The sequence below is a fragment of the Taudactylus pleione genome, unplaced genomic scaffold, assembly GCF_031769625.1.
Source record: "Taudactylus pleione unplaced genomic scaffold, aTauple2 ptg000380l, whole genome shotgun sequence".
Lineage (NCBI taxonomy): Eukaryota > Metazoa > Chordata > Amphibia > Anura > Myobatrachidae > Taudactylus > Taudactylus pleione.
This window is the reverse complement of record NW_028284781.1, coordinates 2,872,617-2,890,325: the sequence shown is the minus strand read 5'-3', so window position 1 is coordinate 2,890,325 and position 17,709 is coordinate 2,872,617. Positions and strand designations below refer to the sequence as shown.

At 42.4% G+C, this 17,709-nt stretch overlaps 1 protein-coding gene across 2 annotated transcripts in view; it reads left to right on the top strand.

Annotated features, from left to right (window-relative positions):
* VIPR2 (vasoactive intestinal peptide receptor 2) overlaps positions 1-17,709 on the top strand; it is a 194,513-nt gene that overhangs the window by 75,220 nt on the left and 101,584 nt on the right. For both annotated transcript variants that reach the window (XM_088445404.1, XM_088445403.1), the window contains exons 3-4: positions 141-248; positions 8,557-8,657. In XM_088445404.1, the coding sequence (XP_088301530.1) occupies positions 141-248; positions 8,557-8,657 (209 nt within the window). The remainder of the gene's footprint in view (positions 1-140; positions 249-8,556; positions 8,658-17,709) is intronic.

Genomic DNA, 17,709 nt, shown 5'->3' with positions numbered 1-17,709 from the left:
TTTTAAATGTGCAATATTTCAACTACATTTTGTTATATTTTGGGTAAACTCCATTGCAGAAATCTATGCAAAAATAGAAATCCTGCAATATGAATAAATACTAATAACACTAATTACTGTATTTATTTTATTTTTTTTAGGATGTTTGGGAGATTGGGATAATATAACATGCTGGGACCAAGCTAAATATGGAGAAACAGTCACTCAGACATGCCCATTAATGCTGAGACATTTTTTCAACAAGTATGGTAAGTGACGCATTCGCTGATTTGATATTAAGGGGTCAATTTACTAAGATTCGTGTTGGTCCGAGATCGCAATCTTGGGGGGAAAATATCACTTTTTTGCTTATCGGGAATTTACTATTATTAAACTTGGGTGATTTTATCATCTTATAGGGCTGAAATCGGGTGTGTTAATGCTGCAAATTCGGCCGTTTTGATCACTGGAAATGAATACACTATCGGCTCAAATCAGAAGTACTTTTCATTCACTTCAGCCTAAATCGGGAATTTACCATTATTCGTTTAGCTATATTTGGCCATTTTTTAAGCCAAATCGCGGACTAAATAGAAGTTTTAAATGCAGCACCTCCTGAGCTGCGGGATTCCATCAAACATACAAAAATCAGTGTGATTTGTGTATGTTTAATAATGTAAAGTGTGTTTTAAGGGTTAATTTTTAGAAAAAATTGACACAGAGTCCCCCCCCCCCCCCCCCCCCAAAAGCATAACCAGCCCCAGACTGATCAGACAGCCCTGGATCTTAAAGTTACAGGGAAAAAGATGTGTAGGTTTCCACTGTAATTTAGGAACCAGCACCTGGTTGCAGGGCAAGTCCTGGTTTCAAATATAGGGGGGAAAAATGTGTAGGGGTCCCCCTATATTTAAACCGTTGTTGTTGCCTAGTACGTGGTTTGTGTTTATTCATTTTATTATTTTACGAATACCATGGATGCCTAAAGGGAGAAGGGGACCACTCCAGGTAATGTCGGTGAGTATGTGTGAGTGTGTATGTATGTATTAAAACTATACTGTCACGGTGTGTGTGTATTGTGTTTATTTATTTACTTATGTTTGTTACCTCCAAAATAAAGAGCTCAGAGGTGGCTCTACCCTTTGTAGAGCCGTATCTGAGCATTCATTGGCTGAGAGAGGTCAGTCCCTGCGTCTCTCAGCCAATGAACGCTCCATCCATTGAAGTCAATGGAGAGCTGCAGGGTAACTAAAGTTTATTTTGTGGTTCCCACCACTGACTTCAATGGAGGGAGCCATTCATTGGCTGAGAGAGGCGGGAACTGACCTCTTTCAGCCAAGTAATGCTCACATACGACTCTACAAAAGCAGAAGCCACGTCTGAGCTCTTCATTCGGGGAGGTAACATCCATCGTGGTTGTTGCCTAGTACGTGGTTCGTGTTTATTCGTTTTGTTATTTTATGAAGAACATGGATGCCTGCAGGGAGAAGGGGACTACTCCAGTTAATGTAGGTAAGTATGTGTGAGTGTGTATGTATGTATTAAAACTTTACTATCACGGCGTGTGTGTATTGTTTTTATTTAAACATTTCTTTACAGGTGAACTACATGTACCGGCGGGCCCTTAAAGCCCTGCATGCTGGTACTTGTGGTTCTCCAAGTACCAGCATGCAGGGGGAGGCTTGCTGGGACCTGCAGTTCTACTGTAAAGACAATGGCAATTATTTTTTTACACTACACCTACACTATCAACCAGCCACCAACCACCCAGGGGTGGCAGGGATAGCCCCGTGCTATCAGCCTAGGCCAGGGGTGCCCTGGAGAGGGGGACCCCTTTATTGGCTGACTAGGGGTCAGGGCAGATGCTTCAGCTGGGGGGCCCGATGAAAGGGCTCCCCTGACTGTGGCATCAGCTGCCCACTAGAAAGGGTCTGGTGCTGGTTCTGGAGATTACAGGGGAACCCTATGCATTTTTCCCCCTGTAATTCCAGAACCAGTACAGGATCAGAGCCCAGTGCTGGTTGTGTTAAATACAGGGGGAACCCTACACCATTTTTCCCCTGTACTTACACAACAAGCACTGGTTATGACAAGTCCGGGGTTGGTTCTGTTTTAGAGGGGGACCCCATGTGATTTATTTTTTAAATGTAACTCTTTCTAAGCATGTATCTCACTGATGTATGCATGTATCTGTGTCCATCCAACCTGCTCATGCTAAAATCGAAAGCATGAAGCAGGTCTATTCATTTGGGGATTTGAAGTTCGATTTTGTGTTTGATTTCACATTGAATAATAGTAAATAAGGGATTTCTGTGTTGGTCTATCTAAAAGTACCAATGTTTTTCCGATGTTCGATTTTTGAGTGGGATTTGAGTGAAATTCGGTTTTATGTTCGAATTTACATTTGTGTTTGCCTTTAGTAAATACCCAAATGCAAAATCGAATGTAAATCGAATGTCAATTCACATTAAAATTTAACTTTTGTAAATGTAACCCTTGGTGCAGCTACAGTAAGTAGCAAAGTCTGTAGTGCACCAAATGGGGTTTTTCGGTGTGATTTGAGCAAAGTTGTATGTGGACACATCTGTATAGAGACATTTGAGATACATGGCATCACTCACTATGCATGGGGTATAAATCAGAAATATTGCTAAATTATACTGACAAAGGCAATTATATCTTTTTATGTCCATTGTCCATCCTAATTGTGGATGCTGTTAATTTTTGCTAATTTTTCGTCCAAACCCGATGACGCCTCTGATTGCCAGCCACCAGCACTGGTTTTGCACATCACATTGACCATAAATAATGTGATTTGAGACTCGACCACCAACTCATGGCACCCCTGCAAGTGCCTGTGACACCCCAGGGTGCCACGCCACTCAGTTTGGGACCACTGACCTGTTTGGATAGTAGGGCCAGACTCTATTACTGTAGGTTGATTTTTGCATTATCAGGCAATAAGTTGTGATTGGCAACCATCCTGCATTCCCTGCAGTCTGTCTGTAAAAAAGACAGTTCCCTTCGTAAGCTGTACTTTTCATTCCCAAAGCAACTTTCATAGGTGTTTGAAGATTTCAAAGGTTTATACTACTCTCAGGTATATTTCCTCTTGGGTTCCTCATACTCACTTCTAAAGCAAACCTCTCACCTACATCTCTAATCTCATGTTCCTCCACTTTTCTCTGTTAATGACTACTGCTTTCTTCCCAACTGATTATCTAATTCCTCTCCCGCCTTCAGGATTTTACATGTGCTGCACCCCATTAGTGGATCTCTCTCCCTCTTCCTATCAGACTCTCCACCTCTCCAAAGTTTCAAATGGGCCCTCTAAAGCCACATCATTATTAAAGCCTTCCACCTCTCAACACCCCTCTGTGTTTCTAACATACCAACTCACTCTCCTGGGTCACCCATGTCTGTCTGCCCATCTACTAAAGATTATAACATTTCATGAGCAGGGCCTTATTCCCTCATGTGCTCTTTCTTTGCTCACTTATACCATCATCTCTTCTCCCTTGCCAACAGCGGCACTGGATCTTCTCATTCAGCTGGTGCTGCTTTTGTGGGTATGCACATCTTCTGCATAGTTTTAAACTGTAAGTTTTTACACTTCATATCTTATGTTTGCACTGTATATGTGCTTTGAAAGGCACTGTGGACCCCATTGTACATGATAATAATAATAAAAATAATAATAATAATATGGCTTTGCCATTTTAGTATATGAAAAAACAAATAAAAGAAACACTAACTAGCTGTTTTGCCTGACATTGTTTTGGGCTTTTTCTTAATAGTACACAACCCCCTCTTCACTCACTATGCTCATTACACATCAACCCTTTGAACTCATTTTACACAATACACATCCCCTTCTCTCTATACAGTCTCCCCATTACCCAGCCATCCTCCTCACTCACCCCAAGACACAGCCCTCCATCTCACTCACTCACTCGCTCCATTATCCATCCCCACTCCTCACTCACTCTGCCCAATACACAGCCCTCCTCCTCACTCATTCGTCAACTCACTCACTCTCCCCTATACACAGGGCCGGTTCTCCCGTTACGCATGGTACGCAGCTGCGTAAGGCACCACATAGTGAAGGGTGCCTCAGCTGCGTACCATGCGGGCCACGGTGCAGACTGTGTCTCTGTGACACAGCTGCATCGCGTGTGTAGCACAGACCGGACGGAGTTCAGTCAGCGCTACACGGCACAAACACACAGCCGCCGGCGCCGGCAGCTGTGTGTTTGCTTTAGCAGCTGATGAGAGTCTGACAGACTCTCATCGGCCGCTGCTCCCGCAGTGGGTAATGGGAGTGACGTCATGACGTGACGTCACTCTCATAATGCAAAGCGGCAGACGGAGGAGCTGATATCGGCGGCGGAACCAGGAGCGGGTTTCAGGTAAGTGTTTTTATTTTTATTACGTCTCTACTGGGTGGTGGATTACTACTGGGGACACTACAAGGGGGGATTACTACTGGGGGCGGGCACCACAAGGGGGGCTACTACTGGGAGCACTACAGGGGGGGCTTCTACTGGGGGCACTACAGGGGGGGAATACTACTGGGGGCACTACAGGGAGGAATACTACTGGGGGCACTACAGGGGGGGAATACTACTGGGGGCACTACAGGGAGGGAATACTACTGGGGGCACTACAGGGAGGGAATACTACTGGGGGCACTACAGGGAGGGAATACTACTGGGGGCACTACAGGGAGGGAATACTACTGGGGGGACTACAGGGGGGGAACCACTACTGGGGGCAATACAAGGGGGGGATTACTACTGGGGGCACTACAAGAGGGGGGACTACTAGGGGCACTACAAGGGGAGGGGGCACCACTACTGGGAGCACTATATAAAGGGCATTGCATAGGGGGTACCACTACTTGGGGCACTGCATGGGGGGGAGTACTACTGGGGCACAAGGGGCACTGCACAGGGGGGACCACTACCGGGGGCACTGTAAAAGGGGCACTGCATAGGGGGGGGCGGCAAAAAATTTACTCGCTTACCTAAAAATTTGGGCTAGGGCCGGCCCTGCCTATACACACCCCCTTTCTTCACTCAGTCACTCCATTACTCATCCCTCCTCCTCATTCACTCTACTCAATTCAAAGCACTCCTCCTCAGTCATTCACTCTCCCAATACACAGTCCTCTTACACCACTTTAAGACATAAAGTCCCGTCTTCAACATGGTTCGGACACGGGACACTGAGCACGGATGGAAGCCGAGTTACCCCTTTCATACCAAGGGGGATGACCTGGGTTATTCCTGCGTCGTCACCCTACACACCGGACTCAGGTCTTGCAGTGACCCGGGTCTTCCGGCAATCAGTGGGCGCCACTGTCCCCGGCCAATAAGTTTGTTCTATGTGTGACCTGGTTCTTAAAGACCCGGGTCACACCTTTCACACTTGAGCCGGGTCGTGGACCCGGGTTGCAAGTCCCAGGAAAAACCCAGCCAGCTAGCAGACCCGGGACTGTCAACATGGGTCGCACCTTTCAGACCTACGCCAGACCCGGGTTAATGCGTGTTCACTCACAAAAACCCGGGTTTTAGGCTTAAGTCTGAAATGGGTATTATTCGTTCAATCTAATTTCTCTCATATACTATTAGTTTGCCTTGTGACTTACCTCTGCCACCTGTCCTGTGGATCATGATATTCTAATTTGCCTTGGAAGTCTGCTGAGCATACAGGCTGCAACAATTCCAGTGTGAGCATGAGACTGTGCTATTCCTTTCGGGCTGATTATTCACCTGAGAGTTCTTCTGTCTGTGAAGCCTGCAGATTCCTGATTAGAACAGTGGAGGTGATTCAGCTGCTTTTGCAAGTGTTATCGCAGATGCTAACTCTTCAGCAGCTGTGATAGCACCATTATATTAATGTAGCAGGAAGCAACACGCCTCCTGCATGCATTACTTATCCGAGCTGCATCCAAGGAAGCAGCATCAGATAAATTGTGATCACATCGGCCGGCTGAGTGACACATGGGGTCAGGCAAGCCGGCCGCCACAGATTCAACAAAGAGGCTGCTAAATCTCCGTCAGCCAACGGAGATCCTGGCATCCTCCGGTTTAGGAAATGGAGACCGTCGCCTCCTTCCCCCGGCCACAAACTGCAGCAGATTGGCAATCACTGACAGTCTGCTGCTGCTCTGAAAGTGATCACGCAGGACCCGTACTGCACATGCGCAGTATGAGTCCGTCACTTGCGCAGATTCCCGACCATCGGGAATCTGCATTCAGCAGTACACATACGTGCACTGCTGAATCAGGACCAGTGTTTGCAGTCCAAATAGTAGTGCTGGTCTTGAACTGCAGAGATTGAAGATGCAGTTGCTCTGCCTGCTATTCTCTCTACACTTCCACAGCATGCTAGTACTCAAGCTGCACACCAGAGTTCCCTCCAAAACTCAGTATGGGCGCAGCCATGTTGGACTCAGTCACCTGACTCTCCTCCACCACTCAGAGCGTTGCTCTCAGGCCAGCTGATCGTAGCATCCAATCCCTGAATGCTCAGCCCTATAAGTTCCATTTCCTGGCTGGCCCAAATTGTCAGTACAACATCACTTCTGCTAAAGTTACAGCACTGTGCTGAGCTCCCAAGTACTCTGTATCTGTATGGTCCAAGTCCGTCCAAATCCAGTTCCAGCCTGGTGAATGCAAGTGTCCGTCTACCTCACTGTTTCAGTCTGGTCTAACTAAGAGACTTGCTGCTATTAATACCATCAGGTACCATCCGTTACCTGTTACCTGTTAACAGCCGATAGCTGTTACCATCAGGTATCAGCTGATACCTGTTACCATCAGTTTCCAGACAATATCTGTTGCCATCAGGTTCCAGCCAATACCTGTTACCATCAGGTTCCAGCCGATACCTGTTACCATCATGTTCCAGCCGATACCTGTTACCATCAGGTTCCAGCCCGATACCTGTTACCATCAGGTTTCAGCCCAATACCTGTTGTCATCGGTTCCAGCCTGAAAGCCATGGAAGACAGATTTACTGCCTTACACTAATGCAAGATTGTGTTCAACTAAATGGGGGGTCATATGCGTGTAAGCAGAAACCCATGTCACTCATTGATATTACATTGGTTGCTAGAACCATCATCATTAGTATCTGCACTTTCACCAGCCCCATGTTAATGCAAGAGATACATCCGATACAGGCTTCCCCTCACCATGTGTGACTCAGATCCTCAAAGAACTTTTAATACATCCACACAACACTACCATAAAATTTCCATGACATTGCAACAAGTCAGGGTGGTTACATGCTATCCCATTATCACCGTCAGCTGAAGATAATTTCTGCCCAGACTTCTCCAAACAGTAGATGGGTGTACCTTGGTCCCACTGGTGTCTGCCAGTTCTGAGCCGAAGGGCTGGAGAGTGGTACAATAATGAGTGTATGCAGGCAACAGTGAAGCATGGTGGAGGTTCCTTGCAAGTTTGGGACTGTATTTCAGCAAACTGAGTTGGGGATTTGGTCAGGATTAATGGTGTCCTCAATGCTGAGAAATACAGGCAGATACTTATCCATCATGCAATACCATCAGGGAGGTGTCTTATTGGCTCCAAGTTTATTCTGCAGCAGGACAACGACCCCAAACATACAGCCAATGTCATTAAGAATTATCTTAAGCGTAAAGTAGAACAAGGAGTCCTGGAAGTGATGATATGGCCCCTACTGAGCCCTGATCTCAACATAATTGAGTCTGTCTGGGATTGCATGAAGAGACAGAAGGATTTCAGCAAGCTAAAGCTGGCCATACACTGTAAGATTTTCTGTCCAACCATCCAACTATTTGGTTGGTTGGAATGAAAATCTGGTAAGGTATGAAAGCAAATGACAATCAGCGATTTGCTCCCAAACGCCGGAAAAATGGACAAAAACTGTTGTTTGAACAAATTGTTTAGATCAAACATTTAACAAACTTGTCTGAACGACCATTTTAATCTATTTTATGGCATTTAGGAGCAAATTGCTGATCATCAGTTACTCCCATACGTTACCAGATTTTCATTCCAACCAACCAACTAGTTGGATGGTTGGACAGAAAATCTTACCATGTATGGCCAGCATTACATCCATAGAAGATCTGTGGTTAGTTCTTCAAGATGTTTGGAACAAACTCCCTGCCGAGCTCCTTCAAAAACTGTGTGCAAGTATACCTAGAAGAATTGAAGAATTGGTGCTGTTTTGAAGGCAAAGGGTGGTCACGCCAAATATTGATTTGAGAAGATGTATCTTCTGTTCATTCACTTTGCATTTTGTTAATTGGATTGGTAAACTATTAACACTTCTATTTTTGAAAGCATTCTTACTTTGCAGCATTTTTTCAACACCTGCCAAAAACTTTTCCACAGTAATACACTATATATATATATATATATATATATATATATATATATATATATATAGTGTAAGTCTAGAAGGCAAGCGCACACACATCATAAGGTTTAAACATTGCCAGGTGCCCATGTATATAAATGAAAATAGTTGCTGTTGAACTATGAAAATTACATACCGAAAAAAATAAACATTTTTTGTCTACAGGAAATATTAGCAGAACCTGTACCATGAATGGATGGACAGATCCATATCCAGACTATGTCGATGCTTGTGGACACAATGAAAATGTAACTCAAGTTCATAAGGTAGGGTTGTATTGTGTTCAATGAGATATCCAAGAACAAAACTTAGTTATTTTCATTTATATGTGTGCTAAAAGGGAGGATATTTGACCACATAACTCATCCACCCACATATACTGTTGATCTGTAGGCATGACTTCAAGGGATGTGGACATAGACCCAGCCTACTTTTATTGTATGTGCATTCAGATTGTGCCGATGTTCTCTAGGACAAAGTTGATTAAACTCATGACATTTTACTATAGTATATCAACATTTTAGCAACGTTTTTCTACTGAGAACATCACATGCAACACTGTCTAGGTACTGTACTGTACATTCCAGTGCACCACAAACAACCAAAAGGATAATTGTACTGAAAGTAGCTATAGTGTAATTTTGTACTTTAAATATTTCTGTTTGTTAAATATTAACAAGGCTCAGTGACAGACACTGGGAATTGCATTATATATACACTGTAGAAGAGGAATTGTACTGTGCAGTTGGACTAATATACAAAAATTGGAACATTTTCACATAAAAAGATAAAACTTAGGTTATCCCTGGAATTTAGGGACATTTGGTAACCTTGATTATGTTGTGATGTTGTGTACGACTTGATAAAGTGAACTCTAATCCTATTTTCTGAATATTGTCATAATTAATGCATGTTATAGGTGAGGGCTGTTAGCAGTTAGGGGTAAGAATTTCTGCACTATTCAGTTTTGTAACTATCCATGGCACATGTATATTTTATATGTAGAGTAGACCAGTGGAGGCATGAGGTGACTAGCAGTAGTGACCAGTGTCTCAGCAGGGAGAGGGACTGCAGCAGGTGAGTTGTCTGGAAGCAGTTTGGCAAAGTCTGGCAGATGAAGTGAAGAGCACCAGGAAGGAAAGTGTGGCAGTTGGGGGTGTTGGGTAGAAGGAAGGTGGAATGTGGCAGATGGGTTCTGAAGATATTGAAGAAACTAGAACAAGTATGAGGAAACAAGGGCACATGGAGACTTATTATAATGAGATTTGTACAGTATTACAAACGACAAGTTAACAATGATTTGTGCTTATTTGCTAATCAGAAACAATACATTTGATACCCAACTTATGCTGGCACTCTGCACTATGTAATGTGTGCTTGAATAATATTGTACACACATTAATACATTAAGTGAAATGTGTACAGGTTAAAGAGAAAGACAGCATAGCAGGGTGACGGTACATAGACCAGGAGAATCAGTGTCAGAGCTGTCAGATGAATACCTAACCTGTTCCATTTGCTCCACGTTCCGTGGTTTATTGGAAAGGAGAGCCAGAGGATGTGACGCCTCCGTGTCTCCAGCTATAAGCCACTCCTTGCGTGCCATGTTACATAACCCGCAGATCTGTTTAGCTCAGATGTATGCGCGCTGTGAGAAATTACAGGTGCCATCTGAAAAGTATATTCAGTAGAACAAGAGATATATTATATGACTGTCTATACGCAAAATATATTTCTCTTAATCGACCCTTCAAGAGTTAGATAACTACCAGTGAGGAGAATAATTTTGTAGATGCATTTAACATTATTATTGAAACTAAAATAAAACACTGGATGAATCTTGCCAGGGTTATTATTGTCTGCTTTGTGTTTGACCTTGTGATTCAGTGCAACATTTTAAACTACTGATTTATTTTTATATTGATAAATAAGATATAGAGCACAATAAATGATACAAAAATGTAATTACTTAATAGAAATAAATAATCTAGAGAATCTATAAATCACGTAATCATATGTACTTTAATGATAAAGGCAATTTACAAAACTGAATTTAATCTCCAATGAAAATGTTGTGTGGGAGGATAATAGCTACTGAAATATTGGATTTGTGAGTTAAAATTAGCATTAATAAAGACATTTTTCAGTTTGGTAGTTTATAAGGATATAGTACATAATCAGATCATTTCTATTAGTACATTACTTACATGTGACTCATTTATTAGGGTATGAGGTCAAATTGCTGAACTTAATTTGTGTAGCTGTGCTTGGGGAAGAATGCCCCCCTCCTCGGCATGTGTCAGAACCTGGAAGTAAAGTAATAGTGAAAGCAGGGATACTGAGATTGGGAGGGAGTGGGTACTAATTACCAGCTGTGTATGGGTAGAATGCCCCCTCCTCCTATGCCAGTTTTAGTTTTCATTTTTTCCGAGCTAGTGTGGCAACACACCCATGATGCCTTCCCATCCCCAAGGCCCGTCATTGCTCTTTATGACACTTCTCATAATTGTTTCAAATGTGGATTTGAAAGTTGTCTGTTAATTACAAAAACTTTTTTTAAAATGTTTTATTAATTTTTATAAAGTGCAGTTGATTGATAATTGGGTAAAACAAGACATACAGTGTACTGTATGGCTGGTAACTCCTGATTACATTTACCCTGGTAACTCAGAATGATCTGTGCAAGACACATCCCCATTTAACAGGACTATAAGGGTCTATTTACTAAGCCTTGGATGGAGATAAAATTAACAGATATAAAGTAGATAGGAGTTGATTGGCTGGTACTTTATCTCCATTCACTTTATCTCCAAGGCTTAGTAAATAGACCCCTACATCCTAATCTGGCCAACCAAAACTGCTTTCTTGTGAAACCACACCCACATTCCTGCCATTCCAGAAGCTGACAATTGGGAGTGTCATATTGCAGCCAGAAGGCTTGGCTTATTTATTATCATTGAAGAAATGGGCATTTTAGCACTAAATCAAAACAACCAATCAAATAACTGCTGCCATTGCTTAACTGTATATAAAGAATAACAGAACATTGTATATTATCAAATGGTGTATCTATACAAATACTGAATAAAATATAGAGCTCACTGACAGTGAAGAAAATAATCTGGGTAAAAAAAAAATGCTTTTTAAAGTCTGTCTAACATCACTTCTGTATTCATTAGGGCTTCTTACTAACATTGCATTTAGGTGCAGTCTGTCATCAGGAATTAGCTTTTATCTCCCTAGTGGAAATTAGGCAATGAAAAGAAGGATCTGACTGGACACTTTTATACATACAGTATATGCAATTTGTAGACAAACACACATTTTTAAGGACCTGATTCAGAGGTGGACTCTAATGCATGCACGTCTATGAATGTTTGCGGAGTTGCATCAGTGGTAATATGCAACTGCTAATTTCAGCCTGCCTCTTTGTTGAGATGTGTGTACTATTTTGTAGTAAACCTTAGCCCAATGCCAAAATACTGACAGCCGGCAACCTGAACAAAGGTAAGCAAGGGCAGGTTAGCGTTAGCCGCAGGAGGGAGGGTTAGGTTTAGGCAATCCCCAGGAGAGAATAGGGTTAGGCAACCCCCGTGGGAGGGTTAGGATAAGGGAAGGGGGGACTAGGCACCAAAGGGGAGAGGTTAGGGTTAGGCACCCCCCTCCTGGGAGGGTAAGGTTTTGGGTGCAGGAAGGTGGGTTAGGCTCCACCAGGAGTAGGTTAGGGTTAGGTACCACTAAGGGAGGGTTAGGGGGGGACTTACCAGCCCCAGTCGGGATGTAGAGCCTTCAATCTTCCGGCGTCGGTATTTCTTTACATACCAATTCCGTGATAGCCAGGTAGAACTTAACTATAGGCTTGGTGTATTTTAGTGCAGACAGTGTATTGTACAGCTGTACTCACTGTTATACACATTCACATCATAGATGGAGCAAAGCTTGTGTGGAGCATACAGAGGACCAGCTGGCCATGTAAGGAGGCAGGTAATTGCAGGTAGATACAGATTTTTAACCAGAGCTAAGTGAAACACGTACTTGTCTCACTGTGGCATAGAAGACCCAGTGGCGGAAATCTTGGTAAAAGAAGACACTTCACAAGTAAGCATCCTGGAGGCAGCGCAGTGTGTCTACAAATGTAATGTGATATCTGTTCCTGTCTGTGGCTATACATGACTACAACAGGTGAAGCCAGCTCGCTCACAATAGGGAGAAGAGCCTCTGTACTACGTGATACAAAAACTGCTGATGGTAGATAGTGACTTGGAAACATACTATTCTATTATTTGCTGTTTATGTATATAATTTACACTGTGTGCTAACTGTGTATTAAAGATACTATTGTACAGTATAATTTCTGTTGTGCTTACCTCTGTTATATGTGTCACTAAGGAACATTGTATACAGTATAGGCATGAGCCCCAGCTCTAGTATTCCATATCCCGATAAGCCCTGCTCTTCTCTCTCTCTTTCTCTCTTGGGGTTTATTTGCTAAATGGCAGCAAATATCTGCATTCTTGCATTCAGAATTGAAAATAACAATACTATCAAATGCAAAGCACACCTGCCTTTGCAATTAATAGTATTTCTCTTTGGGGTTTTGCAATTTTTTGTTGTCCTGAGCCAAAAAGGTTTTTTTTCCCTGCCTCTCTTCTCTTTCTCTTTATCCAACCAGGCTTCAGACCAGTTATTTAACAGTTTATCTTTTGCTGGTAGCCAATTGAATTTTTGTATACAAGAAAATCCAACTGACTTTTGGAGTTCGGTGCAGCATTAGAAGTCTGATTGCTACTATATGAAGTAAATAGAGTGGGAGATATATTGAATAGCAGAATACATGCAACTAGGACACACTAGCAAACTGTGCTGCTTAATTTGATATGCGACACTTGTATATCTGTGTGCGAATGAATCCCTGGATCTGTATATGAAATGCTACAACATAGCGGCCGCAGCTTTTTTTATTCCAAGCTCCATTGTGGTTCATATACAGACTCAGGTGCACACAGACATACAAGTGTCACATATCAAATAAATCTTTTTGGCAGAAAAAGTTGACCAACGCTAGCAGAGAAGCACGGGACCTGGCGGCTCACTCATGCCAGGCAAGTTGCACTGCATGGCATATTGAGGCTGGATGTATGAGGACACACCTGTAGATTGAGATAGCAGTAGAATCCCCCCATCGTAATTCACTCCCCAGATTCACTGAGCTAAAGTCTTTTCTATCCAGTTGCCATTGAGAGTCATGGGAGTTGTTTAAAAAATGTATTTTAAAAAAACGATGGAAACTGTGCCATAAAAGTTTGGTGCTCTGGGGTCTGTCTAATGTACAGTAGCTCACATTGTAGTATGCACTTTATTGCTGACAATTGACTCCAGTGAGGCATGTAAAATTCTCATTATCCCTCAGATTTTTGTGTATTTCTTTAAAACTAGCCTTGGTCACATGATTCTAAGGGGCCTATTTACTAAAGTGAGAATTTTTAGAAGTGATGTTGTCCATAGCAACCAGATTCTAGCTATTATCTTCTAGAAAGTGCTAGTTAATTGTGAAGTAGAATCTGATCGGTTGTTATGGGCAACATCTCCATTTCTAAAACTCTCACTTTCGTAAATATATCCCTAAGTTTGAGATCCTTTATATGTCAGTAGAATCTGATTGGTTGCTATGGGCAACATCTCCATTTATAAAAACGCTCACTTTCGTAAATATACCCCTAAGTTTGAGATCCTTTATACATCAGATATACAATATTCCAGTTATAAATTACTCTTTCAGGGTCTCATAAGAATGTTACACTGACCGAGTGTACTTTTGCACTCAGTAGTAGTTGCCCATTTATTTTGGGTGTATAAAAAGGAAGGCGCTCCATTGGTATTTATACTTCTTGCACAAAGCAGCCAGCATTTATGTTTATATATTATTTTTTAACTTTAAAAAGTAAAACTTTGTTTTATACAAACATTCTCCCTTTTAGAAGAGCTATAAACATATCTTAGGGAATATCATATGAAGTACTGTAGATCACTTTTGCAAATCTTACTAATTTATTTTTTAATACAATATAATAAATTTATACAACCTAATATAAATATTTTTATGTTTGAAAGATAAAGGCTAATCCTGCCTACAAAAAATACATGTTATATTAAACAAGCCTGGATTTGTGGAAATGCCTCAAAGGCCTGGATCTAGGGTAAAGATAAGTCTCTTAAATGTGTAGCTGTGATCTGCAGTTTATTACCATTGGTGTCTGCTATGGCTCAACATTAGAGATTATTGTGTAGACAGCAATTTGAGGTCTGCCTTTTATAGAGATACTAGCGTTTGCTCATGTGGAAGTCTGTTATTGCTCAGAGGAACTAATGTAACAAAGACAGTAGTAGAATATAATATTGTGATACATTTTATGATCAGTGTTTAAAATATAAAATATATATTTGTAAACAATATTTGCAGTTTTTCCTTCAGGAATTAACACAAAAAGATGTTTGGGGCTACTAACTCGTGAGCAAGCCACTTAACCTACAGTAACCGTGAAAGGTTGCAAGTAACATGAGCAGCGACTCTATGATATGTAGCATTTGTCTTGGTGCGCCATCTACTGGATTGACATGTATACTGCAACTTCATGAATCAAGATAAGCTGCCTGATTAATATATAGTCGGATTTTCCTGTGAATTAGATCTTGAGTTATATATATCTATGGGGCATATTCAATTAGTCATCGGGTTGTCCCCATGACTAATTGCCGTTCTTAATCCCCGTGGCATTGGGAAAGCTATTCAAATAAATAGCCTTTTCACTGCACCGTAAATTTGGGACTCACACACTTAAACACATTGATTCCATGTAAACTGCGGAATCAATGTGTTTTTTCCCAGCGCAGGAGGCCGATTTGATGGTATTAACGAGGATTTTGCCTCCCACCTCCAGGAGCTGCGAGGTACAGTCTAACTGTGGGGATTTGCGCGAGGGGTCTCGGGGAATCCCGCATGAGGAATCCCCGGCAATTGAATAAGACCAGCTTGGTAATTAGTCGTGGGGACAATTGAATATGCCCCTATGTATTTATATATGCATACATATTTGTGTTTGGTGTGTGCAATATATGTATATATTGTATATATATATTTATATACATATAGCCATTTTGGACTTGAGAAGCCTGTGCAAATTCCGATAATTTTTTGTGTCTCCATAGTTCATAAACAGTCCCTAAAAGTATATTTGTCCCAAAAAAATGTATAATTTTTTTTTGTATTTTCAATGTTTAATAGCACTCACAAGTATACATAATAAAAAAAAAATCTTCCAAACAAACCATGAATGCAATTTTCCCATATCACTTAAAGACAAAAACAGGATGATATCAAAGCAAATGTCTGATAGAAAGCAAAAGGACAGGGGAAAGCAAAGGAAAAAAAGAAAAAAGGGGGGCCAGGTGGATAATAGGCAAAGGAGGGGGGTAGGAAAGGTTAAACAAGATGATTGGATGTGCATAAGGCATTGTTGATCTAGAATTTAACAGCCTACCGGGAGATACTGTATATAAGGATGGTGGAGAAAAACTGCGTTGGATCCTTCTATCCTGACAGCTGGGCCTGGTACTCAGCAGAGTCTTTATCATCTAACCAAGTAAACCAGGTAGAAACAAATTCCTGATATCTGTCTTGACTAGAGAGGGCTAGAACATCCGTCCCCATGTACATATCAAGCCTCTGAAACCAGGCAGAGATAGGGGGAGGATGCACTGCCTTCCTGAAAAACTGCGATCACTACTATCACAGCATTCATAAAATGCTTAAGCAGAGATTTCTTATACTTGGAGATAGGGATATCTACTAGATAAAACAACCAAGAAAAAATGTCCGAGGGCGTTCCCTCCCCCACCACAGTTTTAGTGATCTGAAGTACTTAGTTTCAGAATTCACAAAACTTTAATGCAGTCCCAACAAATATAGATAGGAGCAGGGCCGCCATCAGGGGGGGACTGCCGGGCCTGTAGTCCCGGGCCCGGAGAGAGAGGGGGCCCGGATGTCAGCGGTGGGGACAGGGGTATATCTATGATGGGTGCACACCCTGCACCCATAAACTCCTTATACATACCCAGGGGCTCGGACTGTTTAAAGCCACACCCACGATCGCGGGTGGGCGGGGCCTATCCTATGTCTACGATGGCTCCATTGAGTATTGTGCACTTTGCACTGAGCTGGACTGGAGTGCTTTTCCGAGCATGCAGTCATGTGAATTGCCGGCAATCCTTTGCATCAACCAAAGGATGTTCCGCAGGGGCTGCTGGGAAACATAGTCCCTTCTATCTCTGTGACCAGTGGTCACAAAAGTGAAAGGGACTTCATTTCCCAGCAGCCCCTGCGGAACGTCCTATTTCTGATACAAAGAATGCCGGGAGTCTGGTGTAGTTGCCATATGCATACACAGGGGCAGGTAGTCTATCTCTGCAGCAAGCTCCCATCTGGCCACCTCTCTCCCCTCTTGCAAGCAAAGCCTAGGAAAGGGTTAAAGGTAAGTGCTGACTACAGTAGTTCCCTAGTGAGGGCTGCTGTCTACCCCTGCTGCTAACTTCTGCTGTGTGTATGTGCCTAGCTAGACTGCACGTATGTGCTGGAACTCCATGTGTGTGTATGTGTACTGGGACTACATGGGTGTGTGTATGCATGAGTGCTGAGACCTCATTGTGTGAGCTGGGACTAGAAGATATGTGTATACATATGTGCTGTGCTGTGTGGTGTGACAGCACTCAGTCCATAAACTGTCTCATCTAGCTGGAGTAGTCATTCCATAAATACAGCAAACACAGCATAATAGATATTGGAAAAGTTATAATTATAAAAATGTCCCATATACATGCATTTATAGAATTGTATATATTATAACACAAACTTTCTGCTGTTTGGCTTTACTATAAAGCGGAAGAGCCATCACCATTCATATCCCCTATTTCCTTGATTATTAGACTGTAGAATGGGGAGGGGGCTGTGTCGTTCTGGGGTTATCAGTTTCTTGTACAGTAGTGTGTTGTGTTTACCTGTACATTGTACTTCTGTAAGTGCAGGCATGGGTTACCTGAGCCCCTATCTGCATGGACTTGCCTGTGCCCATTGGATGGGCATGGGCTTATTTGTGCCCCTTTTTGTACGGACATAGGCTTACCTGTGCCCCTGTCTATGCTGGCTTGTGGTCACCTGTGTGTGCCCTTGTCTGTACAGGCATGGGCGTACTTGTGCAACTATCCGTGAGGATATGGGCGTACCTATGTCCCTGTCAGTGCAGGCATGTGGTTCTTGTGTGTGCA